Source organism: Oncorhynchus mykiss, chromosome 24 (genome assembly GCF_013265735.2).
Source record: "Oncorhynchus mykiss isolate Arlee chromosome 24, USDA_OmykA_1.1, whole genome shotgun sequence".
Taxonomy (NCBI): domain Eukaryota; kingdom Metazoa; phylum Chordata; class Actinopteri; order Salmoniformes; family Salmonidae; genus Oncorhynchus; species Oncorhynchus mykiss.
This window is the reverse complement of record NC_048588.1, coordinates 34,860,409-34,885,910: the sequence shown is the minus strand read 5'-3', so window position 1 is coordinate 34,885,910 and position 25,502 is coordinate 34,860,409. Positions and strand designations below refer to the sequence as shown.

Here is a 25,502-nt window from a genome sequence, read left to right as displayed (position 1 = left end):
TATAATATACATTATGATGAACTACAATATCAATTGAACACATGCACTTCAATGTTATATCAATTCATATAGGAATAAAGATTTTCTCCAACAACATGGAAGTGGTTCCCCTCTGTAGGCTACTGCTAATCACATCATTTAGCAGGTCAAAGAAGATTTTAACACTCTAGATTTGAACAATTTCACATAACATTGGAATATCTAAAGTGACCCTGTTACATGTTAATAGTTACAAGATTACCAATGATTATCTGCTAAATTGTTGTTCATCTCTGTCAGAGTTGTCCTCCCTAACTGTATGATAAACCATATAACTGAACAATGTTTTTTAACCTCAATCATTTCTTAATAACGTTTATCATTGGATGTCTTCTCCATGAGGTGTTTCTTGGTGTTCTTCTCCGGCCTGAACAGAATAATAAAGCATTTAGGAACAAATAATAGAAAGAACAACCCAAAGCTAGAGGTGATGATGGCAAAGATCTCCACAGCTACAGTGAACTTCCCAGGAGAGCTGACATAAGCTGGGATAAAGGTGATCCAGACTGCACAGAATATGAGCATGCTGAAGGTGATGAATTTGGCCTCATTGAAGTTGTCAGGCAGCTTCCGAGCCAGAAAAGCCAGCACAAAGCACAAGAGAGACAGGAGACCTATATAACCCAACACAGCCCAGAATGCCCCTACAGAGCCTAAGTCACACTCGAGAAGGACTTTTTCTTTGTAGGTAGTGAGGTTTTTAATGGGGAAGGGAGGGGACAGGACTAACCACAGAGTGCATATCAAAGCCTGGACAAACGTGAAGGACACTACAGTCAATCTCTGCTGTGAAGGGCCAAACCATTTCATGACATTACTGGCTGGAAGTGTAGCCCTGAAGGCCATCAACACCACTATTGTTTTCCCCAGAACACAAGAGATGCAGAGGACGAAGGTGATCCCAAACGCTGTGTGACGCAGCATACAGGACCACTCAGAGGGCCGGCCAATGAAAGTAAGAGAACACAGAAAACACAGAGTCAAGGAGAAGAGCAGCAGGAAGCTCAGCTCAGAGTTGTTGGCCCTGACGATGGCCGAAGTTCGGTGGCGGTAGAAGACGGTTGCCGTGGCAATGGCCAGACAAGCCCCGCCCACAGAGCAGGTGGTCAGGATGATTCCGAGGACCTCGTGGAAGGACAGGAACTCCACAGGCTTAAGGATACAGAGGTCTCTCTCAGCGTTGGGCCAGTACTCCTCGGGACAGATCAGACAGTCTGAAGAATCTGAACAGGACAAAACAACAGACATCAAATGTTAATAATAATAGATTCAGGTTTTATTTATTTACAAATACATGTCCCACAATGCTGCACTTTTTCAGTTTACAATAAAGAATGTTGAATTAATGTGCAGCTTACATGAGATAATAAGAACAGGAACATGATTGACAGACACTACCTTTGTAGTGCTGGTAATATGAATAAACCACTACTTAGTAAACTGTGATAGAAATTACTACACATTTTTGCCAACTGTTCCTATAGTCCTACCTGTGTTATTACTGATCTCTCCCTCTGCACATTGGATACAGTCATAACAGCATACAGGCATTCCTTTCTGTACAGCCTTACGAGTGCCTGGTGGACAGCTCTCACTGCACACTGACACAGGTACTTGGGTACTGTTCTTTACCCAGGTGATTTCCTTCTCCATGTCAAACATCTGGTCAGGAGGCAGGGACGCATCATAGCGCCCCACTGTCACAAACTCCATCTTCCCACTCTCTCCTATCTGCCAGTTGACCAGCTCATATGTGGGCACTGGGTCCCCGTTGGCATCGAAAGACACCTGGTACCCGTTACGAGAGAAGTTCACCCTCCTCAATCTCTCCAGGACCTGGGGGTTAAAAGGGCAAGGAAGAGAGAGGGGACGAGAGAGAAGGAGAGAGGGGAAGAGAGATGGAGATAAGGGAAGATAGAGATGGAGTAAGGGGATGAGAGAAAGAGAGAGAGAAACAGAACTTTAATTTACCTTGTATATTTCTCAAAGGTGTTTCTTCAAAACCAGCCGTAAAGTATAATGAGAACTCCTAGGCCTTCATACTTGTAGCCAATATAAACATATATATCAGGACATTATACTATTGTCTTGTTATTCACCTGTGTTGGCTTCACATGGAGGTGATTGTCACAGTTCACAGTGGAGTTTTCACTCGCTTCACAAATGATGCTGTGGATGGCGTGTGCTATGGCATAAACAGCTTTATACACCATGTTAGTGACACGCAGCTGGGATGTATCTGTGTAGGGGGTCTGTAGCTGCTGTATATCCTCACTGCCATCACACACCTTCTCTTCAACCCCAACACCTGTAGAGGTCCCTACAGATAGAGAGAGACAGAATGATAGGAAGATAGATAGATAGATAGATAGATAGATAGATAGATAGATAGATAGATAGATAGATAGATAGATAGATAGATAGATAGATAGATAGATAGATAGATAGATAGATAGATAGATAGATAGATAGATACATACATACATACATACATACATAGATACATAGACACATAGATACATAGATACATAGATACATAGATACCCAGCTGACAGCCAAAGGCTCCCTCCCAGAACTCGGTGAGCAGGGGAGAGTTGGACACCTTCTGTGGGGAGAGGTCCATGAGGAAGTCCCTAAGACCGGGGATGACAGAGCGTTGGATGCCAAATCCGATGGCCCCGGCACACATTGCAAAGCGCAGCATATCTGGGTCAGTGACCCAGGTCTCGCTTCCGATCCACTGGCGGGGCGGAGAGGGCAGGCGTTCCATCTCCCTCAGCAGGATCCTCATGTCCCCAGTGGCTGCAAATGCAACCACCACCCGGGCTGTGGAGCTGGGGAACATGATTATATCATAAAATATGCTTATGTTTGTCATTAATTGGTATGTCTCAGTAAAGTGAACATGAACATTAGCATTAAATAACGCTTTTCACATGCTTAAGATATGCAAATCATGTTGGTCTCACAGATCAGCTTTGGGAAAAGAGAGAAATTAATAATTGCAGCTTTTAGAATTATGGTCTTGCATTTGTGTGAATGAAAAGTTCACAAGTAATCATGGATCACCTGCGTATCACGTCAGCCACCCGTTGCACTCTGCTGAGTGGGTTGGTACGGTAGAAGGCTTCAGAATACTCCACACAGATACCCTCCTCTTGTGCTGCCTTTAGGAAAGCAGCCATCCCGTTATTACCGTAGTCAGAGTCGGAACGGACCGCCCCAATCCAGGTCCAGCCGAAGTGCCTGATGAGGTGGGCCAGAGCGGCAGCCTGGAACTGATCACTGGGGATGGTTCTGAAGAAGGTTGGATACTGTTTCTTATCACTCAGACACGCACAGGTGGAAAAGTGGCTCACCTTGGTAAAAACAGACAGTCGAAAACATGAGAAAGAAGATCATGTGGGCCAAACGAGTCTCAGTTATTGGCTACTTCCTATTTTTTTTCTTTAGCTGTGTAGTTTGATTGGGAGATAATAAAAATAAGCCAATTTATTATTGTTTTCGTTTTGTAAGAATGAAAAGGATGTACGTTTCGACCCAAGACCTTGGTCATTCTATTCATATTTAAAATAGTGTTATAAGACATACTGGTGCTGTGAAAAACATGAGTAAAAGGTGTGACAACAATCCCTGGTCTCCCATAACAACCTAGCCTATGAAAGATCAGATCATGTTTAAATGCCTCCAGACATTTTCCAGACTCATATTCCTCAGATCATGTTAAAATGCCTATAGAAGTTCTTCAAACTTTCTCATCATAATTTCACACAGAAATGTATGTTCCTGAAAGAGAGAATAGAGTTGGAATACAAGAAGTTAAAATATTATTTATTTCCTGAAAGAGAGGAGAATATTAGATTTCTTTCCACTGGAGTTTACCTGAGGAATGCCGAAAGGGCCGATGATGCGCAACATGCTGATGGTTGGCGTGGAGCCAGACTCTCCCACGATAGCTGTCACCGTTGCCGATTCAGAGCACTGTTCTCCGGTATCAAACATGGGATCCAGGCCGTTAGCCAGTTGGAAGGCCACTTTTACAGCCATGGGGACCGAGGAGCACGAGTCGTGTACTTGATAACCGAGTGTGACACCTGGTAGAAGGTCTGAACTGTTGTTTATCTCGTCAACTGCGAAGACCATGGCGCGCGAGAAGCGCAACTCACGGGAATCCAAACTGTAAATAGAAGGGAGGTAAGTGAGCACCACTTGACTAAATGGTAAACTAGCCTATAGAATATATAGTTATAAGAGGGCAAACATCTTAATATCTAGCCATATTTTACTGTCTATAGGCCTACACTTTTGTTATCAGTAATTGAGGACATTGTAGTATTGCCTGCATTTTGAAAATGTGACCCTTTGTAACAGTAGACTTTATCTACTCTCTCAGACACAAACACACTATTTATCTGTCTTAAAAACACTGTTTATTTGTCTTTAAATGCTTTTCATATGTCTTTAAACACACTGTTTATCTGTCTTCAAAACACTGTTCATCTGTATTTAAAACACAATTTATCTGTCTCCCCACACAGCCACAGTCCTGTCCCCTGTTCCCTCTTGCGCTCACTGACCTCCCTGTGCACTGCAGGGGCTCAGGCAGGCTGGTGTAGCTGTGTTCCACAGTGTGCATGTAGTAGTGCATGGAGAAAACACCCCCGATGACAAAGTCCCCGTCCTGGGAGAACACCGGAGGACGAGGGGTGCCTTGGAGCCTGCATCTGACAGACTCCATCCCAGAGGCAGAGACAGAGGCAGAGGCAGACGAGAGCAAGGCGAGCCCACCAGCCACCACAGCTAGATGGAGTAGAACCAGACTACCAGCGAGACTTGGATCGAGAGCAGGAGCCGGAGACAGCCTCATTCCCCTGATGTGTAGAAGGTACGGAGTACCACAGTGCCACACAGACCCACATAGGTTAGGTTACCTCTCTAATCTCATTTAAATACCCACCGAACCTGTGTGGGGATTCCTCTAGGGGCCACAATGTGGGTATAGCCATGCCAGGGAGGGAGGGGTTAGAGGCTCACCCAGTCAGGTCCTGCTTCTTTCATCTATAGAGAGTGTATGCACCAGCATCAGAACTACGTTGACTGTAATGGTTTAGATAGACTTAAACATACAGTAAACACACAATAACCATCTGACTCTCTTATATTTCCTCCACAGTCTTGTCCTCTTGGCACGCTGGTTCTAAAGGAAGCTTGTTCTCGAGACATAAGAAAGATCAGAATGTATTAATACATTTTTTATTTTAACATGTGGGGGTTTCATCCTTATATTTGGCACTAAACTGTCCCCATACTATACAGTCGTGGCCAAAAGTTTTGAGAATGACACAAATATTAATTTTCACAGACTGCTGCCTCAGGTTGTTTGATAGCAATTTGAATATTCTCCAGAATCTTATGAAGAGTGATCAGATGAATCCCTCCTTGCCATGCAAATGAACTGAATTCCAAAAAACATTTCCACTGCATTTCAGCCCTGCCACAAAAGGACCAGCTGACATCATGTCAGTGTTTCTCTAGTTAACACACGTGTGCGTGTTGACGAGGACAAGGCTGGAGATCACTCTGTCATGCTGATTAAGTTTGAATAACAGACTGGAAGTTTCAAAAGGAGGGTGAGCTTGGAATCTTTGTTCTTCCTCTGTCAACCATGGTTACCTGCCGTAATCATGGCTTTGAACAAAAAGGGCTTCACAGGCAAGGATATTGCTGCCAGTATGATTGCACCTAAATCAACATTTTTTTCGGATCATCAAGAACTTCAAGGAGAATAGTTCAATTGTTCTGAAGAAGGCTTCAGGGAGCCAAATACAGTCCAGCAAGCGCCAGGATTCAGTTGCGGGATTGGGGCACCACCAGTACAGAGCTTGCTCAGGAATGGCAGAAAGCAGGTGTGAGTGCATCTCCATGCACAGTGAGGTGAGGACTTTTGGAGGGTGGCCAAGGGTCAAGAAGGGCAGTAAAGAAGCCACTTCTCTCTGGTAACCCATTCCAATCACCAGGTGCATGGCTGTACATTTGCAGTATGTATCAATGTGCATTTACCATCACGAGTTTGTCATGCTCAAAAATCCTGCAAAAATACCAAATTGACTGGCCTGATGAACTCGGGATGGCCGGGCAGTGATTCTGGATCCTCTCCGTCACTCATTGGTGTTGATTTCAGAATGTCATTTTGGTGATGGTACCTAACTGTTTAAACATATTACAAATGGACAAAAGTGTGCCAGGAACTCACCGTCCATCAGTCAATTAGATATCAATTTGAAACCAAACTGATACAAACTGACACCACACCCACTTTTTCCAACTCGTTTAGTAGCCAACTAAACAAAATTCACAGCTCCTTCTGTTCAAACCATAATAAAAAGATAAAACACAAAGTTACGTTCTAGCTGCTACCTTCTAGAGCCACATAACTCCCCACGCACTATCGACCTGAGCTCTAGAACAGGTTTCAAAAGTTTCAGAACTCTAGGTCTGACGGTTCTTTAATAGTTCGAACAAAGTTAACTATTGCAGGCTCTGTCTGTCTCTACGCACCATACTGTGTCCCTCCGTCCAAGCTGTGTGTGTGTGTGTGTGTGAGTTTTCTTGGAAATTTTATGGGAGACATGACTGATTTACAGTTCATGAGGGTTGCCTAATCACGCATATGAAGTTTTGGAAATATCTGACTTTTTTAACCCTTCGAAACAGCCCCTGTGACACCACTTCCGGTTGGCACAGGAAGCTATAAGTTCTATGAGGGTTGCCAATAACACATTTTGAAAAGATCAGACCTTTTTTTTCTTTTTTTTTTGCGTACATTTTTTCCCTTTTTCTCCCCATTCAATTGTTTAGTAGCTACTATCTTGTCTCATCGCTACAACTCCCGTACGGGCTCGGGAGAGACAAAGGTTGAAAGTCATGCGTCCTCCGATACAGAAAACTGCTTCTTAACTGCTTCTTCTTACCCCCAAGGGGACTAGACTGTAGATGAAATACTGTTTAGAGCCAGCGTGCAAAGAGGACTAGACTGTAGATGAAATAGTCATAAAATCTATGCAGCCTACTAAGCTCAGCAAAAAAGAAACGTCAATTTTTCAGGACCCTGTACTTCAAAGAAAATTTGTAAAATTCCAAATAACTTCACAGATCTTCTTAGTAAAGTGTTTAAACATTGTTTCCCATGCTTGTTCAATGAACCATACATAGTTAGTGAACATGCACCTGTGGAACGGTCGTTAAGACACTAACAGCTTGCAGATGGTAGGCAATAAATGTCACAGTTATGAAAACTTAGGACACTAAAGAGGCCTTTCTACTGACTCTGAAAAACACCCAAAGAAATATGCCCAGGGTCTCTGCTCATCTGCGTGAACGTGCCTTGGGCATGCTGCAAGGAGGCATGAGGACTGCAGATGTGGCCAGGGCAATAAATTGCAATGTCCGCACTGTGAGACATGACGGACAGCTGATTGTCCTCACTGTTGCAGACTACGTGTAACAACACCTGCACAGGATCGGTACATCCGAACGTCACACATGCGGGACAGGTACAGGATGGCAACAACAACTGCACGAGTTACACCAGTTATACCAGGAATGCACAATCCCTCCATCTGTGCTCAGACTGTACGCACTAGGCTGAGAGAGGCTGGACTGAGGGCGTGTAGGCCTGTTGTAAGGCAGGTCCTCACCAGACATCACCGGCAACAATGTCGCCTATGGGCACATACCCACTGTCGCTGGACCAAACAGGACTGGCAAAAAGTGCTCTTCACTGACGAGTCACGGTTTTGTCTCACCACGGGTGATGGTTGGTTCCGCGTTTATTGTCGAAGGAGTGAGTGTTGCACAGAGGCCTGTACTCTGGAGCGGGATCGATTTGGAGGTGGAGGGTCTGTCATGGTCTGGCGCGGTGTGTCACAGCATCATCGGACTGAGCTTGTTGTTATTGCAGGCAATCTCAACGCTGTTTAGCCCAGATCTCAATCCCATTGACCACGTCTGGGACCTGTTGGATCAGAGGGTGTGGACTAGGGCCAATCCCCCAAGAAATGTCCAGGAACTTGCAGGTGCCTTGGTGGAAGAGTGGAGTAACATCTCACAACAAGGACTGGCAAATATGGTGCAGTCCATGAGGAGGAGATGCACTGTAGAACTTAATTTAGCTGGTGGCCATACCAGATACTTACTGTCACTTTTGATTTTGACCCCACCCCTTTGTTCAGGGACACATTATTCAATTTCTGTTAGTCACATGTCTGTGGAACTTGTTCAGTTTATCTCTCAGTTGTTGAATCTTGTTATGTTCATTCAAATATTTACATAGTTCCTTCCTATCAGACCTTGCGGTCATGGCAGATTGTAACGGTCTGAGTGTAGTGGGTGAGGAGTCAGGCGCAGGAAGCAGAGAGTTCAGGGGAGTGCTATTTTAATGCACAGAGAAACGGCCAACATAAGCCAACCCTCACGAAAACACAGGGAGTAAATGAACAAACAAATGCCCCAAACAGGGGGACTTAAACTGTCCAGGAAAACCCCACAAAATGGGAAAACACACAACCCATAGATGTGCACACAAGTACACCAAACCGACGGTCACAATAATTAATCCCGCACAAGGAACCATGCGGGCCGGCTGACTAATAAAGCCTTACTACTAACTACCTAACTCAAAACAGGTGCACTCAATAAACACATAAGGAGGGGGAGGAAATAATCAGTGGCAGCTAGTAGGCCGGCGACGACGACCGCCGAGCGCCACCCGAACGGGAAGGGGAGTGTCCTTCGGTCGGAGTCGTGACACAGATGATATTCTTATTTTTTGTGACTTTAATATTCACAGGGAAAAGTCCACAGACTCACTCCAAAAGGCTTTCAGAGCCATCATCGACTCAGTGGGTTTTGTCCAACATGTCTCCGGAACTACTCATACTCTGGACCTAGTTTTGTCTCGTGGAATACATTTTGGGGATCTTAATGTTTTTCCTCATAATCCTGGACTTTCGGACCACCATTTTATTACGTTTGCAATCGCAACAAATAATTTGCTCAGACCCCAATCAAGGATCATCAAAAGTAGTGCAACAAATTATTGAACAAACCAAGGATTCCTTGATGCCTTTCCAGACTCCCTCCACCTACCCAAGGACGTCAGAGTACAACAATCTGTTAACCACTTACGTAACTGAGGAACTTATTTTAACCTTACATAATAACTAGATTCAGTCGCACTCCTAAAAACTAAAAATATTTGTCATTATAAACTAGCTCCCTGGTATACAGAAAATAACCGAGTCCTGAAGCAAGCTTCCAGAAAATTTGAACGGAAGTGGCACTACACCAAACTGGAAGTCTTCTGATTAGCTTGGAATGGAAAGACAGTACCGTGCAGTATCGAAGATCCCTCACTGCTGCTAAATCATCCTATTTTTCCAATTTAATAGAGGAGAGTAAGAACAATCCAAAATTTATTTTTGATACTGTCGCAAAGCTAACTAAAAAGCAGCATTCCCCAAGAGAGGATGGATTTTACATCAGAAGTGATAAATTCATGAACTTCTTTGATGAAAAGATCATCTTCATTTGAAAACAAATTACGGACATTTCTTTAAATATACGTATTTCTCCAAAGCTCAGTTGTCCTGATTCTGCGCAACACTGACCTAGGATCAAGGGAGACACTCAAGTTTTTTAATCTCCTGACACATTGATGAAAATAGCAATGGCCTCTAAACCTTCAAGCTGCATACTGGACCTAATTCCAACTAAACTACTGAAAGAGCTGCTTCCAGACCCCATCATAGCACTGAGACTGCACTAGTGAAGGTGGTCAATTACCTTTTAATGGCGTCAGACCAAGGCTCTGCATCTGTCCTCGTGCTCCTAGACCTTAGTGCTGCTTTTGATACCATCAATCACAGCATTCTTTTGTAGAGATTTGAAACCCAAATTAGTCTACATGGACAAGTTCTGGCCTGGATTAGATCTTATCTGTCAGAAAGATATCCGTTTTTCTCTGTGGATGGTTTGTCCTCTGACAAATCAACTCTATTGTTTTCACTATTTATTTTACATCTTGGTTAATTTTCACTGCTATGCGGATGATACACAGCTATACATTTCGATGAAACATGGTGAAGCCCCAAATTTGCCCTCCCTGGAAGCCTGTGTTTCAGACATAAGGAAGTGGATGGCGGCACAGGTTTTACTTTTTAACTCAGAAATGCTAGTTCTAAGTCTCAAGAAACAAAGAGATCTTCTGTTGGATCTGACAATTAATCTTGATGGTGATACAGTTGTCTCAAATAAAACTGTGAAGCTCCTCGGCGTAAATCTGGACCCTGATCTCTCTATTGACGAACATATCAAGACTGTTTCAAGGACAGCTTTTTTTCCATAACATAACATTGCAAAAATCAGAAACTTTCTATCCAAAAATGATGCAGAAAAATGTTTTTGCCACTTCTAGATTAGACTACTGCAATGCTCTACTTTCCGGCTACCCGGATAAAGCACTAAATAAACTTCAGTTAGTGCTAAATACGGCTGCTAGAATCCTGACTAGATCCAAAGAATTTGATCATATTACTCCAGTGCTAGCCTCTCTACACTGTCTTCCTGTTAAGACTAGTGCTGATTTCAAGGTTTTACTGCTAACCTACAAAGCATTACATGGACTTGCTCCTATCTATCTTTCTGATTTGGTCCTGCCGTGCATACCTACACATACCGTGCGTCACAAGACGCAGGCCTCCTTATTGTCCCTAGAATTTCTAAGCAAACAGCTGGAGGCAGGGCTTTCTCCTATAGAGCTTAAATGTTATGGAATGGTCTGCCTATCCATTTTGAGAGACGCAGACTCGGTCTCGACCTTTAACCTCTCTGGGATATGTTGGACGGTAGCGTCCCACCCAGCCAACAAGCCAGTGAAAGTGCAGGGCGCCAAATTCAAAACAACAAAAATCTCAGAATTAAAATTCCTCAAGCATACAAGTATTTTAGACCATTATAAAGATAAAATTCTCGCTAATCCAGCCACAGTGTCTTATTTCAAAAATACTTTACAGCGAAAGCACCACAAACGATTATGTTAGGTCACCACCAAGTCACTGAAAAACCCAGCCATTTTTCCAGCCAAAGAGAGGAGTCACAAAAAGCACAAATAGAGATAAAATGAATCATTAACCTTTGATGATCTTCATCAGATGACGCTCATAGGACTTCATGTTACACAATACATGTATGTTTCGGTTGATAAAGTGCATATTTATATCCAAAAATCTCATTTTACATTGGCCTGTTATGTTCAGTAGTTCCAAAACATGCAGTAATTGCAGAGAGCCACATCAATTCACAGAAATACTCATAATAAACATTGATAAAAGACACAACTGTTATACATGGAACTTTAGATAAACTTCTCATTAACTTCTTGCGTCGCGCAAACCCGTATCCGGGAGCGTAATCATATCCTCAAGCTCATTACCATAACGCAACGTTAACTATTCATGAAAATGGCAAATGAAATGAAATAAATATATTCACTCACAAGCTTAGCCTTTTGTTAACAACACTGTCATCTCAGATTTTCAAAATATGCTTTTCAACCAAAGCTACACAAGCATTTGTGTAAGAGTATTGATAGCCTAGCATAGCATTAAGCCTAGCATTCAGCAGGCAACATTTGCACAAAAACAAGAAAAGCATTCAAATAAAATAATTTACCTTTGAAGAACTTCGGATGTTTTCAATGATGAGACTCTCAGTTAGATAGAAAATGTTCATTTTTTTCCAAAAAGATTATTTGTGTAGACGAAATAGCTCCGTTTTGTTCATCACGTTTGGCTAAGAAAAATACCGGAAAATGCAGTCACTTACAACGCCAAACTTTTTTCCAAATTAGCTCCATAATATCGACAGAAACATGGCAAACATTGTTTAGAATCAATCCTCAAGGTGTTTTTCATATATCTATTCGATAATCTATCAGTGGTGGCAGCTGGCTTCTCATCAGAAACAAACGGAAAAATACAGCAGCTGGAGATTACGCAATTATTGCAACGGAGGACACCAAGCAACCACCTGGTAGATGTAGTCTCTTATGGTCAATCTTCCAATGATATGCCTACAAATACGTCACAATGCTGTAGACACCTTGGGGAAAACGTGGAAAACGTAAGCTGACTCCTAGCTCCTTCAGAGCCATATAAGGAGTCATTGCCATGAGGCGGTTTCAAAAAATGCGGGCACTTCCTGATTGGATTTTTATCTGGGTTTCGCCTGTAACATCAGTTCTGTGGCACTCACAGACAATATCTTTGCAGTTTTGGAAACGTCAGAGTGTTTTCTTTCCAAAGCTGTCAATTATATGCATAGTCGAGCATCTTTTCGTGACAAAATATCTTGTTTAAAACTGGTAGGTTTTTCATCCAAAAATTAAAAGAGCGCCCTCTATATCGAAGAAGTTAAAAATCCACAGCGCTTCACCAATTATATCAGAGATGTAATGAATGGATTGGCAGAATAGACCAACAAGCATTTGTGTAAGAGTATCGTTACAGTGCCTTGCGAAAGTATTCGGCCCCCTTGAACTTTGCGACCTTTTGCCACATTTCAGGCTTCAAACATAAAGATATTGAACTGTATTATTTTGTGAAGAATCAACAACAAGTGGGACACAATCATGAAGTGGAATGACATTTATTGGATATTTCAAACTTTTTTAACAAATCAAAAACTGAAAAATTGGGCGTGCAAAATTATTCAGCCCCCTTAAGTTAATACTTTGTAGCGCCACCTTTTGCTGCGATTACAGCTGTAAGTCGCTTGGGGTATGTCTCTATCAGTTTTGCACATCGAGAGACTGACATTTTTTCCCATTCCTCCTTGCAAAACAGCTCGAGCTCAGTGATGTTGGATGGAGAGCATTTGTGAACAGCAGTTTTCAGTTCTTTCCACAGATTCTCGATTGGATTCAGGTCTGGACTTTGACTTGGCCATTCTAACACCTGGATATGTTTATTTTTGAACCATTCCATTGTAGATTTTGCTTTATGTTTTGGATCATTGTCTTGTTGGAAGACAAATCTCCGTCCCAGTCTCAGACTCCATCAGGTTTTCTTCCAGAATGGTCCTGTATTTGGCTCCATCCATCTTCCCATCAATTTTAACCATCTTCCCTGTCCCTGCTGAAGAAGAAAAGCAGGCCCAAACCATGATGCTGCCACCACCATGTTTGACAGTGGGGATGGTGTGTTCAGCTGTGTTGCTTTTACGCCAAACATAACGTTTTGCATTGTTGCCAAAAAGTTCAATTTTGGTTTCATCTGACCAGAGCACCTTCTTCCACATGTTTGGTGTGTCTCCCAGGTGGCTTGTGGCAAACTTTAAACTACACTTTTTATGGATATCTTTAAGAAATGGCTTTCTTCTTGCCACTCTTCCATAAAGGCCAGATTTGTGCAATATACGACTGATTGTTGTCCTATGGACAGAGTCTACCACCTCAGCTGTAGATCTCTGCAATTCATCCAGAGTGATCATGGGCCTCTTGGCTGCATCTCTGATCAGTCTTCTCCTTGTATGAGCTGAAAGTTTAGAGGGACGGCCAGGTCTTGGTAGATTTGCAGTGGTCTGATACTCCTTCCATTTCAATATTATCGCTTGCACAGTGCTCCTTGGGATGTTTAAAGCTTGGGAAATCTTTTTGTATCCAAATCCGGCTTTAAACTTCTTCACAACAGTATCTCGGACCTGCCTGGTGTGTTCCTTGTTCTTCATGATGCTCTCTGCGCTTTTAACGGACCTCTGAGACTATCACAGTGCAGGTGCATTTATACGGAGACTTGATTACACACAGGTGGATTGTATTTATCATCATTAGTCATTTAGGTCAACATTGGATCATTCAGAGATCCTCACTGAACTTCTGGAGAGAGTTTGCTGCACTGAAAGTAAAGGGGCTGAATAATTTTGCACGCCCAATTTTTCAGTTTTTGATTTGTTAAAAAAGTTTGAAATATCCAATAAATGTCGTTCCACTTCATGATTGTGTCCCACTTGTTGTTGATTCTTCACAAAAAAATACAGTTTTATATCTTTATGTTTGAAGCCTGAAATGTGGCAAAAGGTCGCAAAGTTCAAGGGGGCCGAATACTTTCGCAAGGCACTGTAGCTAGCATAGCATTAAGCCTAGCATTCAGCAGGCAACATTTTCACAAAAACAAGAAAAGCATTCAAATAAAATAATTGACCTTTGAAGAACTTCGGATGTTTTCAATGAGGAGACTCTCAGTTAGATAGCAAATGTTAATTTTTTCCAAAAAGATTATTTGTGTAGGAGAAATCCTCCGTTTTGTTCATCACCTTTGGCTAAGAAAAAAAAAAACGAAAATACAGTCATTACAACGCCAAACTTTTTTCCAAATTAACTCCATAATATCGACAGAAACATGGCAAACGTTGTTTCGAATCAATCCTCAAGGTGTTTTCACATATCTATTCGATGATAAATCATTCGTGGCAGTTGGGTTTCTCCTCGGAAGCAAACAGAAAAATACATGCAGCTGGAGATTACGCAATAATTGCGACGGAGGACACTAAGCGACCACCTGGCATATGTAGTGTAAATGGTCAATCTTCCAATGATATGCCTACAAATACGTCACAATGCTGTCGACACTATGGAGAAACGACAGAAAGTCTAAGCTCATTCATGACCCGTACACAGCCATATAAGGACTCATTGAAACACAGCGCCTTCAAAAAATCTGGGGTACTTCCTGTTTGAAATTTCATCTTGGTTTCGCCTGTAGCATCAGTTCTGTGGCACTCACAGACAATATCTTTGCAGATTTGGAAACGTCAGAGTGTTTTCTTTCCAAAGCTGTCAATTATATGCATAGTCGAGCATCTTTTCGTGACAAAATATCTTGTTTAAAACTGGTAGGTTTTTCATCCAAAAATTAAAAGAGCGCCCTCTATATCGAAGAAGTTAAAAATCCACAGCGCTTCACCAATTATATCAGAGATGTAATGAATGGATTGGCAGAATAGACCAACAAGCATTTGTGTAAGAGTATCGTTACAGTGCCTTGCGAAAGTATTCGGCCCCCTTGAACTTTGCGACCTTTTGCCACATTTCAGGCTTCAAACATAAAGATATTGAACTGTATTATTTTGTGAAGAATCAACAACAAGTGGGACACAATCATGAAGTGGAATGACATTTATTGGATATTTCAAACTTTTTTAACAAATCAAAAACTGAAAAATTGGGCGTGCAAAATTATTCAGCCCCCTTAAGTTAATACTTTGTAGCGCCACCTTTTGCTGCGATTACAGCTGTAAGTCGCTTGGGGTATGTCTCTATCAGTTTTGCACATCGAGAGACTGACATTTTTTCCCATTCCTCCTTGCAAAACAGCTCGAGCTCAGTGATGTTGGATGGAGAGCATTTGTGAACAGCAGTTTTCAGTTCTTTCCACAGATTCTCGATTGGATTCAGGTCTGGACTTTGACTTGGCCATTCTAACACCTGGATATGTTTATTTTTGAACCATTCCATTGTAGATTTTGCTTTATGTTTTGGATCATTGTCTTGTTGGAAGACAAATCTCCGTCCCAGTCTCAGACTCCATCAGGTTTTCTTCCAGAATGGTCCTGTATTTGGCTCCATCCATCTTCCCATCAATTTTAACCATCTTCCCTGTCCCTGCTGAAGAAGAAAAGCAGGCCCAAACCATGATGCTGCCACCACCATGTTTGACAGTGGGGATGGTGTGTTCAGCTGTGTTGCTTTTACGCCAAACATAACGTTTTGCATTGTTGCCAAAAAGTTCAATTTTGGTTTCATCTGACCAGAGCACCTTCTTCCACATGTTTGGTGTGTCTCCCAGGTGGCTTGTGGCAAACTTTAAACTACACTTTTTATGGATATCTTTAAGAAATGGCTTTCTTCTTGCCACTCTTCCATAAAGGCCAGATTTGTGCAATATACGACTGATTGTTGTCCTATGGACAGAGTCTACCACCTCAGCTGTAGATCTCTGCAATTCATCCAGAGTGATCATGGGCCTCTTGGCTGCATCTCTGATCAGTCTTCTCCTTGTATGAGCTGAAAGTTTAGAGGGACGGCCAGGTCTTGGTAGATTTGCAGTGGTCTGATACTCCTTCCATTTCAATATTATCGCTTGCACAGTGCTCCTTGGGATGTTTAAAGCTTGGGAAATCTTTTTGTATCCAAATCCGGCTTTAAACTTCTTCACAACAGTATCTCGGACCTGCCTGGTGTGTTCCTTGTTCTTCATGATGCTCTCTGCGCTTTTAACGGACCTCTGAGACTATCACAGTGCAGGTGCATTTATACGGAGACTTGATTACACACAGGTGGATTGTATTTATCATCATTAGTCATTTAGGTCAACATTGGATCATTCAGAGATCCTCACTGAACTTCTGGAGAGAGTTTGCTGCACTGAAAGTAAAGGGGCTGAATAATTTTGCACGCCCAATTTTTCAGTTTTTGATTTGTTAAAAAAGTTTGAAATATCCAATAAATGTCGTTCCACTTCATGATTGTGTCCCACTTGTTGTTGATTCTTCACAAAAAAATACAGTTTTATATCTTTATGTTTGAAGCCTGAAATGTGGCAAAAGGTCGCAAAGTTCAAGGGGGCCGAATACTTTCGCAAGGCACTGTAGCTAGCATAGCATTAAGCCTAGCATTCAGCAGGCAACATTTTCACAAAAACAAGAAAAGCATTCAAATAAAATAATTGACCTTTGAAGAACTTCGGATGTTTTCAATGAGGAGACTCTCAGTTAGATAGCAAATGTTAATTTTTTCCAAAAAGATTATTTGTGTAGGAGAAATCCTCCGTTTTGTTCATCACCTTTGGCTAAGAAAAAAAAAAACGAAAATACAGTCATTACAACGCCAAACTTTTTTCCAAATTAACTCCATAATATCGACAGAAACATGGCAAACGTTGTTTCGAATCAATCCTCAAGGTGTTTTCACATATCTATTCGATGATAAATCATTCGTGGCAGTTGGGTTTCTCCTCGGAAGCAAACAGAAAAATACATGCAGCTGGAGATTACGCAATAATTGCGACGGAGGACACTAAGCGACCACCTGGCATATGTAGTGTAAATGGTCAATCTTCCAATGATATGCCTACAAATACGTCACAATGCTGTCGACACTATGGAGAAACGACAGAAAGTCTAAGCTCATTCATGACCCGTACACAGCCATATAAGGACTCATTGAAACACAGCGCCTTCAAAAAATCTGGGGTACTTCCTGTTTGAAATTTCATCTTGGTTTCGCCTGTAGCATCAGTTCTGTGGCACTCACAGACAATATCTTTGCAGATTTGGAAACGTCAGAGTGTTTTCTTTCCAAAGCTGTCAATTATATGCATAGTCGAGTATCTTTTCATGACAAAATATCGCGCTTAAAACGGGAACGTTTTTTTATCCAATAATGAAATACCGCCCCCAGAGTTCCAAGAAGTTAATGCAACAGCTGTGTCAGATTTCAAAAAAACTTTACGGAAAAGCACACCATGCAATAATCTGAGTATGGCACTCAGAGACCAAAACAGCCAAAGAGATATCCACCATGTTGTGTAGACAATATTAGTCAGAAATAGCATTATAAATATTCACTTACCTTTGATGATCTTCATCAGAATGCACTCCCAGGAATCCCAGTTACACAATAAATGTTTGATTTGTTCGATAAAGTTCATCATTTATGTCCAAATACCTTCCTTTGTTAGATCGTTTGATAAACAAATCCAAACGCTCGTGCAATTCCAGCCGAAAGGTTGGACGAAAAGTCCAAAAAGTTCCGTTACAGTCCGTAGAAACATGTTAAACTAAGTATAGAATCAATCTTTAGGATGTTTTTAACATAAATCTGCAACAATTTTCCAACCGGAGAATTCCATTGTCTATAGAAAAGCAATGGAATGCGAGCTATCTCACATGACAGCGCGTCACGAGCTCAAAGCATTTTGCCAGACCTCTGACTCATTCCCCTCTCATTCAGCCCCACTTCACAGTAGAAGCATCAAACTAGGTTCTAAAGACTGTTGACATCTAGTGGAAGCCTTAGGAAGATGACCCATATCCCACTGTATCTTCAATAGGGAATGAGTTGAAAAACAACCAACCTCAGATTTCCCACTTCCTGGTTGGATTTCTTCTCAGATTTCTGCCTGCCAAATGAGTTATGTTTTACTCACAGACATCATTAAAACAGTTTTAGAAACTTCAGAGTGTTTTCTATCCAAATATACTAATAGTTTGCTTATATTAGCAACTGGGCCTGAGTAGCAGGCAGTTTACTCTGGGCACCTTATTCATCCAAGCTACTCAATACTGCCCCCCAGTCACCAAGAAGTTAAAACTTTATTGAATACTCATCTCTTCAGTAGGGACTATGATTGAGTGTAGTCAGGCCCAGTGGTGTGAAGGTGAACGGAAAGATACTGGAGCGACAAACCGCCCTTGCTGTCTCTGCCTGTCCGGTTCCCCTCTCTACACAGGGATTCTCTGCCTCCAACCATATTACGGGCCGTGCCGTCCCTAGGAGGGGTGCGTCTCTTGAGTGGGTTGAGTCTCTGACGTCATCTTCCTGTCCGGGTTGGCGCACCCTCCGGGTTTGTGCCATGGAGGAGATCTTTGTGGGCTATACTCTGTCTTGTCTCAGGGAAGTAAATTGGTGGTTAAAGATATTTAGTGGTGTGGGAGCTGTGCTTTGGCACAGTGGGTGGTGTTATATCTGCCTGATTGGCCCTGTCCGGGGGTATAGTCGGATGGGGCCACAGTGTCTCCCTACCCCTCCTGTCTCTGCCTCCAGTAATTATGCTGCAATAGATTATGTGTCCGGGGGCTAGGTTCACTGTTATGTCTGGAGTATTTCTCCTGTCTTATCCAGTGTCCTGTGTGAATTTAAGTATGCTCCCTCCTATTCTCTCTCTCTTTCGCTCTTTGTCTTTCTCTTCTCTCGGAGGACCTGAGACCTGGGACCATGCCTCAGGACTACCTGGCCTGATGACTCCTTGCTGTCCTCAATCCACCTGGTCGTGCTGCTGTTCCAGTTTCAGCTGAACCCTGACCTGGTCACCGGAAGTGCTCCCTTGTCTCGGACCTGCTGTTTTTGACTCTCTCACTCTACCACACCTGCTGTCTCTTAACGTTTGAACATCTTGGCCATGTACTGTTATAATCTCCACCTGGCACAGCCAGAAGAGGACTGGCCTCCCCTCAGAGCCTTGTTCCTCTCCATGTTTTGTTCTAGGTTCCAGTGTAGAGCCAGCATACCAGAGGACTAGACTGCATGGAAATATAAGAGAGCCAGAGTGCAAAGAGGACTAGACAGAAGTGGAAATATAAGAGAAGCAGCGTGCCAAGAGGACTAGACTGTAGGGGAAAAACTTTGTAGAGGCAGAGTGCCAAGAGGACTAGACTGTCTGGGAAATACTGTGTAGAGCCAGCGTGCCAAGAGTACTAGACTGTCTGGGAAATACTGCGTAGAGCCAGCGTGCCAAGAGGACTAGACTGTCTGGGAAATACTGTGTAGAGCCAGCGTAACAAGAGTTTTAGACTGTCTGGGAAATACTGTGTAGAGCCAGCGTGCCAAGAGGACTAGACTGTCGGGGAAATATTTGTAGAGTCAGCGTGCCAAGAGGACTAGACTGTAGAGGAAACACTGTGTAGAGCCAGCGTGCCTAGAGGACTAGACTGCAGAGGAAATATAAGAGAGCCAGCGTGCCAAGAGAACTAGACAGTAGGGGCAATATAAGAGAGCCAGATGGTTATAGTGTGTCTACTGTATGTTTATGTCTATATAAACCATTACAGTCTACTTAGGGCTTTCGCTGGTGTATGCAGTCTCTATATGTGAAAGAAGCAGGACCTGACTGAGTGAGCAGAGCAGCTTCTAACCCCTCCCTTTCTGGCATGGCCATACCCACAGTGTGGCCCCCAGAGGAATCCCAAAAGAGGTACGGTGGGTATTTAACCCAGAGAAGAGAGGTATCCTGACCTATATGGGTCTGTGTGGCGCTGTATTACTCCATACCTTCTACACATCAGGGGAATGAGGCTCTCTCCGGCTCCTGCTCTGGATCCAAGTCTGGCTGGTAGTCTGGTTCTACTCCATCTAGCTGTGGTGGCTGGTGGGCTTGCCTGGCTCTCGTCTGCCTCTGTCTCTGCCTCTGGGCTGGAGTCTATCAGATGCAGGCTTGAAGGCACCCCTCGTCCTCCGGCGTTCTCCCAGGACGGGGACTTTGTCATCGGGGGTGTTTTCTCCATGCACTACTACATGCACACTGTGGATCACAGCTACACCAACCTGCCTGAGCCCCTGAAGTGCACAGGGAGGTCAGTGAGCGCAAGAGGGAACAGGGGACAGGACTGTGGCTGTGTGGGGAGAGAGATACATTGTGTTTTAAAGACAGAGAAACCATTTGTTTAAAGATTGATAAACAGTGTATTCAAGACAGGTTAACAGTGTTTTAAAGACAGATTAACTGTGTTTTTAAAGACAGATTAAAAGAGAAGGTAAAGACTACTGTTACAAAGGATCACATTTTCAAATGCAGACTAACCTACAGTGTCCTCAATTACAGACAACAAAAGTGTAGACATATAGACGGTATGGAAAATAATACTAGATATTAGGCTGTTTGCCATGGTAACATTCTATAGTCTAGTTCATCATTCATCAGGAGGTGCTCACTGACCCATCTTCTATTTACAGTATGGATTCCCGTGAGTTGCGCTTCTCCCGCGCCATGATCTTCGCAGTTGAGGAGATAAACAACAGTTCAGACCTTCTACCGGGTGTCACACTCGGTTATCAAGTGCACGACTCCTGTGCCTCGGTCCCTATAGCCGTGAAAGTGGCCTTCCAGCTGGCTAACGGCCTGGATCCCATGTTTGATACCGGAGAACAGTGCTCTGGGTCGGCTACAGTGAAAGCTATTGTTGGCGAGTCTGGCTCCACGCCAACCATCAGCATGTTGCGCGTCATAGGCCCTTTCGGCATTCCTCAGGTAACTCCTGTGAAAATAAATCATTCAGCTTCTTTTAATTTACTGTATTCCTAATGTATATTCTCCTCTCTTTCAGGAATGAGTTCAACTTTTAAATTACCGTATTTCAACTGTATTCTCCTCTCTTTCAAGAATATACATTTCTGTGTGAAATTATGCAGAGAAAGGCATTTGAACATAGACTGAGGACGATGAGTCTGGAGAACTTCTCTAGGCATTTGAACATAGACCGAGGATTATGAGTCTGGAGATCTTCTGTCGCCATTAAAACATGATCTGAGGACTATCTTTCATAGGCTACGTTGTTATGGGAGACCAGGGAATTGTGTTACAGTTTTGTGTACCTTTTTCATTCTGGCCTAATGAAAAACAATGAGATTGCTTATTATTATTAATGTCTCCCTGACATCAAACTACATAGCAAAATAAAAAAAAGCAGAAAGTAGCCAATAACTGAGACTCGTTTGGTCAACATGATGTTCTTTCTCATGTTTTCGACTGTCTGTTTTTACCAAGGTGAGCCACTCTTCCACCTGTGCGTGTCTGAGTGATAAGAAACAGTATCCAACCTTCTTCAGAACCATCCCCAGTGATCAGTTCCAGGCTGCCGCTCTCGCCCACCTCATCAGGCACTTCGGCTGGACCTGGATTGGGGCGGTACGTTCTGACTCTGACTACGGTAATAACGGGATGGCTGCTTTCCTACAGGCAGCACAAGAGGAAGGCATCTGTGTAGAGTATTCTGAAGCCTTCTCCCGTACCAGCCCACTCAGCAGAGTGCAACGGGTGGCCGACGTAATCCGCAGGTGATCCGTGATTACTTGTGAACTTTTCATTCATACAAATGCAAGACCAGAATTATAAAAAATACTATTGTTTTTAATTTCTCTCTTCTCCCAAAGCTGATCTGTGAGACCAACATGATTTGCATATCTTAAGCATGTCAAAAGTGTTGATTAATACTAATGTTCATGTTCACTTCACTGAGACATTCCAATGAATGACGAACATGACCAGCATAATAAGCATATGATATAATCATGTTCCCCAGCTCCACAGCCCCGGTGGTGGTTGCATTCGTATCTTCTGGGGACATGAGAATCCTGCTGATGGAGATGGAACGCCTGCCCTCTCCACCCCGCCAGTGGATCGGGAGCGATCCCTGGGTCACTGACCCAGATATGCTGCGTTTCGGTCTGTGTGCCGGGGCCATTGGATTTGGCATACAACGCTCTGTCATCCCCGGTCTTAGGGACTTCCTCCTGGACCTCTCCCCACAGAAGGTGTCCAACTCTCCCACGCTCACTGAGTTCTGGGAGGGAGCCTTTGGCTGTCGGCTGGAGACAGGTATCTATGTATCTATCCATCCATCCATGCATCCATCCATCCATCCATCAGTCTATCTATCTATTTACATGTCTGTCTGTCTGTCTGTCTGTCTGTCTGTCTGTCTGTCTGTCTGTCTGTCTGTCTGTCTGTCTGTCTGTCTGTCTGTCTGTCTGTCTGTCTGTCTGTCTGTCTGTCTCTCTGTCTGTCTGTCTGTCTGTCTGTCTGTCTGTCTGTCTGTCTGTAGGGACCTCATCTACAGGTGTTGGGGTTGAAGAGAAGGTGTGTGATGGCAGTGAGGATATACAGCAGCTACAGGCCCCCTACACAGATACATCCCAGCTGCGTGTCACTAACATGGTGTATAAAGCTGTTTATGCCATAGCACACGCCATCCACAGCATCGTTTGTGAAGAGAGAGAAAACTCCACTGTGAACTGTGACAAAAACCTTAATGTGAAGCCAACACAGGTGAATGACAAGTCTGTAGTATAATTTCCCGATAAATATGTTTATATAGACTACATGTATGAAGGCCTAGGAGTTCTCATTATACTTTACAACTTCTTCTGAAGTAACACATCTGATAAATATGAGTTGAATTAATGTTCTGTTTCTCTAACTCCCTCTCTCTATCTCTCTTCCCTTCTCTACATTTCTTTTTTTTTTTACATATTTCTTCCCCTTTCTCCATCTCTCATCTTTCTATTCCCCTCTCTCCATCTCTCTCCATCTCTCATCCTCTCACTCATCTATCTCTTCCCCTCTCTCCATCTATATCTCCTTCTCTCATCCTCTCACTCATCTCTCTCTTCCCCTCTCTCCATCTATCTCTCATCTCTCATCCTCTCACTCATCTCTCTCTTCCCTTATCTCCATCTCTCCTCACCTCTCTCCTTCTCTCACATCCTCTCTCTCTCTCTCTCTCTCTCTCTCTCTCTCTCCCTTGCCCTTCCAAACCCCAGGTCCTGGAGAGATTGAGGAGGGTGAACTTCTCTCGTAACGGGTACCAGGTGTCTTTCGATGCCAACGGGGACCCAGTGGCCAACTATGAGCTGGTCAACTGGCAGACAAGGGAGAGTGGGAAGATGGAGTTTGTGACAGTGGGGCGCTATGATGCGTCCCTGCCTCCTGACCAGAGGTTTGACATCAACAGGGAAATCACCTGGGTAAAGAACAGTACACAAGTACCTGTGTCAGTGTGCAGTGAGAGCTGTCCCCCAGGCACTCGTAAGGCTATACAGAAAGGAAAGCCTGTATGCTGTTATGACTGTATCCAATGTGCAGAGGGAGAGATCAGTAATAACACAGGTAGGACTATAGGAACAGTTGTGTAGTAATTTCTATCACAGTTTACTCAGTAGTGGTTTATTCATATTACCAGCACTACAAAGGTAGTGTCTGTAAATCATGTTCCTGTTCATATTATCTCATGTAAGCTGCATATTAATTCAACATTCTTTATTGTAAACTGAAAAAGTGCAGCATTGTGGGACATGTATTTGTAAATAAATTAAACCTGAATCTATTATTTTTAACATTTGATGTCTGTTGTTTTGTCCTGTTCAGATTCTTCAGACTGTCTGATCTGTCCCAAGGAGTACTGGCCCAACGCTGAGAGAGACCTCTGTATCCTTAAGCCTGTGGAGTTCCTGTCCTTCCACGAGGTCCTCGGAATCATCCTGACCGCCTGCTCTGTGGGCGGGGCTTGTCTGGCCATCGCCACGTCAACCGTCTTCTACCACCACCGAATGTCGGCCATTGTCAGGGCCAACAACTCTGAGCTGAGCTTCCTGCTGCTCTTCTCCTTGGCTCTGTGTTTTCTGTGTTCTCTTACTTTCATTGGTCGGCCCTCTGAGTGGTCCTGTATGCTGCGTCACACAGCGTTTGGGATCACCTTCGTTCTCTGCATCTCTTGTGTTCTGGGGAAAACAATAGTGGTGTTGATGGCCTTCAGGGCTACTCTTCCAGGCAGTAATGTCATGAAATGGTTTGGTCCTCCACAGCAGAGATTGACTGTAGTGTCCTTCACGTTTGTCCAGGCTTTGATATGCACTCTGTGGTTGGTCCTGTCCCCTCCCTTCCCCATTAAAAACCTCACTACCTACAAGGAAAAGATCATTCTAGAGTGTGATGTGGGTTCAGCTATTGGTTTCTGGGCTGTGTTGGGCTATATAGGACTCCTGTCTCTCTTGTGCTTTGTGCTGGCTTTTCTGGCTCGGAAGCTACCTGATAACTTCAATGAGGCCAAATTCATCACCTTCAGCATGCTCATATTCTGTGCAGTCTGGATCACCTTTATCCCAGCTTATGTCAGCTCTCCTGGGAAGTTCACTGTAGCTGTGGAGATATTTGCCATCATCACCTCTAGCTTTGGGTTGTTCTTTCTATTATTTGTTCCTAAATGCTTTATTATTCTGTTCAGGCCAGAGAAGAACACCAAGAAACACCTCATGGAGAAGACATCCAATGATATACGTTATTAAGAACATATTGACGGGAACAGACATTGTAACGTTCAGTTATGTGGTCTTTCATAGAGTTAGGTAGGACTACTCTGACAGAGATGAACAACAATTTAGCAGCTAATCATTGGTAACATTGTAAGTAGTAACAGGACACGGGTTCACTTTAGATATTCCAATGTTATGTGAGATTGTTCAAATCTAGAGTGTTAAAATCTGATTTACCTGCTAAATGATGTGATTAGCAGGAGCCTACAGAGTGGAACCACTTCCATGTTGTTGGAGAAAAGCTTTATTCCTATATGAATTGGTATAACATTGAAGTGCATGTTCAATTGATATTGTAATGCATCATATTATGTATTATAATAATATAATAAACATTTTCATACACAGTTGAAGTCGGAAGTTTACATACAATTAGGTTGGAGTAATTAAAACTTGTTTTTCAACAACTCCACACATTGTTAACACTTGTTAACAAATTATAGTTTTGGCAAGTCTGCTAGGATATCTACTTTGTGCATTACACAAGTAATTTTTCCAACAATTGTTTACAGACAAGAGTATTTCACTGATAACTCACTGTTTC

The 25,502-nt window shown here is 43.0% G+C and overlaps 1 protein-coding gene and 1 pseudogene across 1 annotated transcript; one reads left to right on the top strand and one right to left on the bottom strand.

Moving 5' to 3' along the window:
- Positions 1-24: 24 nt before the first annotated feature.
- Positions 25-13,212, bottom strand: LOC110503229 (extracellular calcium-sensing receptor-like). Its single transcript, XM_036961866.1, has 9 exons — positions 13,151-13,212; positions 9,704-9,707; positions 4,617-4,720; positions 3,922-4,216; positions 3,109-3,398; positions 2,593-2,873; positions 2,139-2,347; positions 1,530-1,875; positions 25-1,262 (listed from the first exon to the last, which is right to left on the bottom strand). Exons 1-9 carry the CDS (start codon positions 13,195-13,197, stop codon positions 346-348), a joined length of 2,493 nt encoding a protein of 830 aa, XP_036817761.1. The 5' UTR covers positions 13,198-13,212; the 3' UTR covers positions 25-345.
- LOC110503228 lies at positions 5,760-25,203 on the top strand (annotated as a pseudogene).
- The last annotated feature ends 299 nt before the right edge of the window (positions 25,204-25,502 follow it).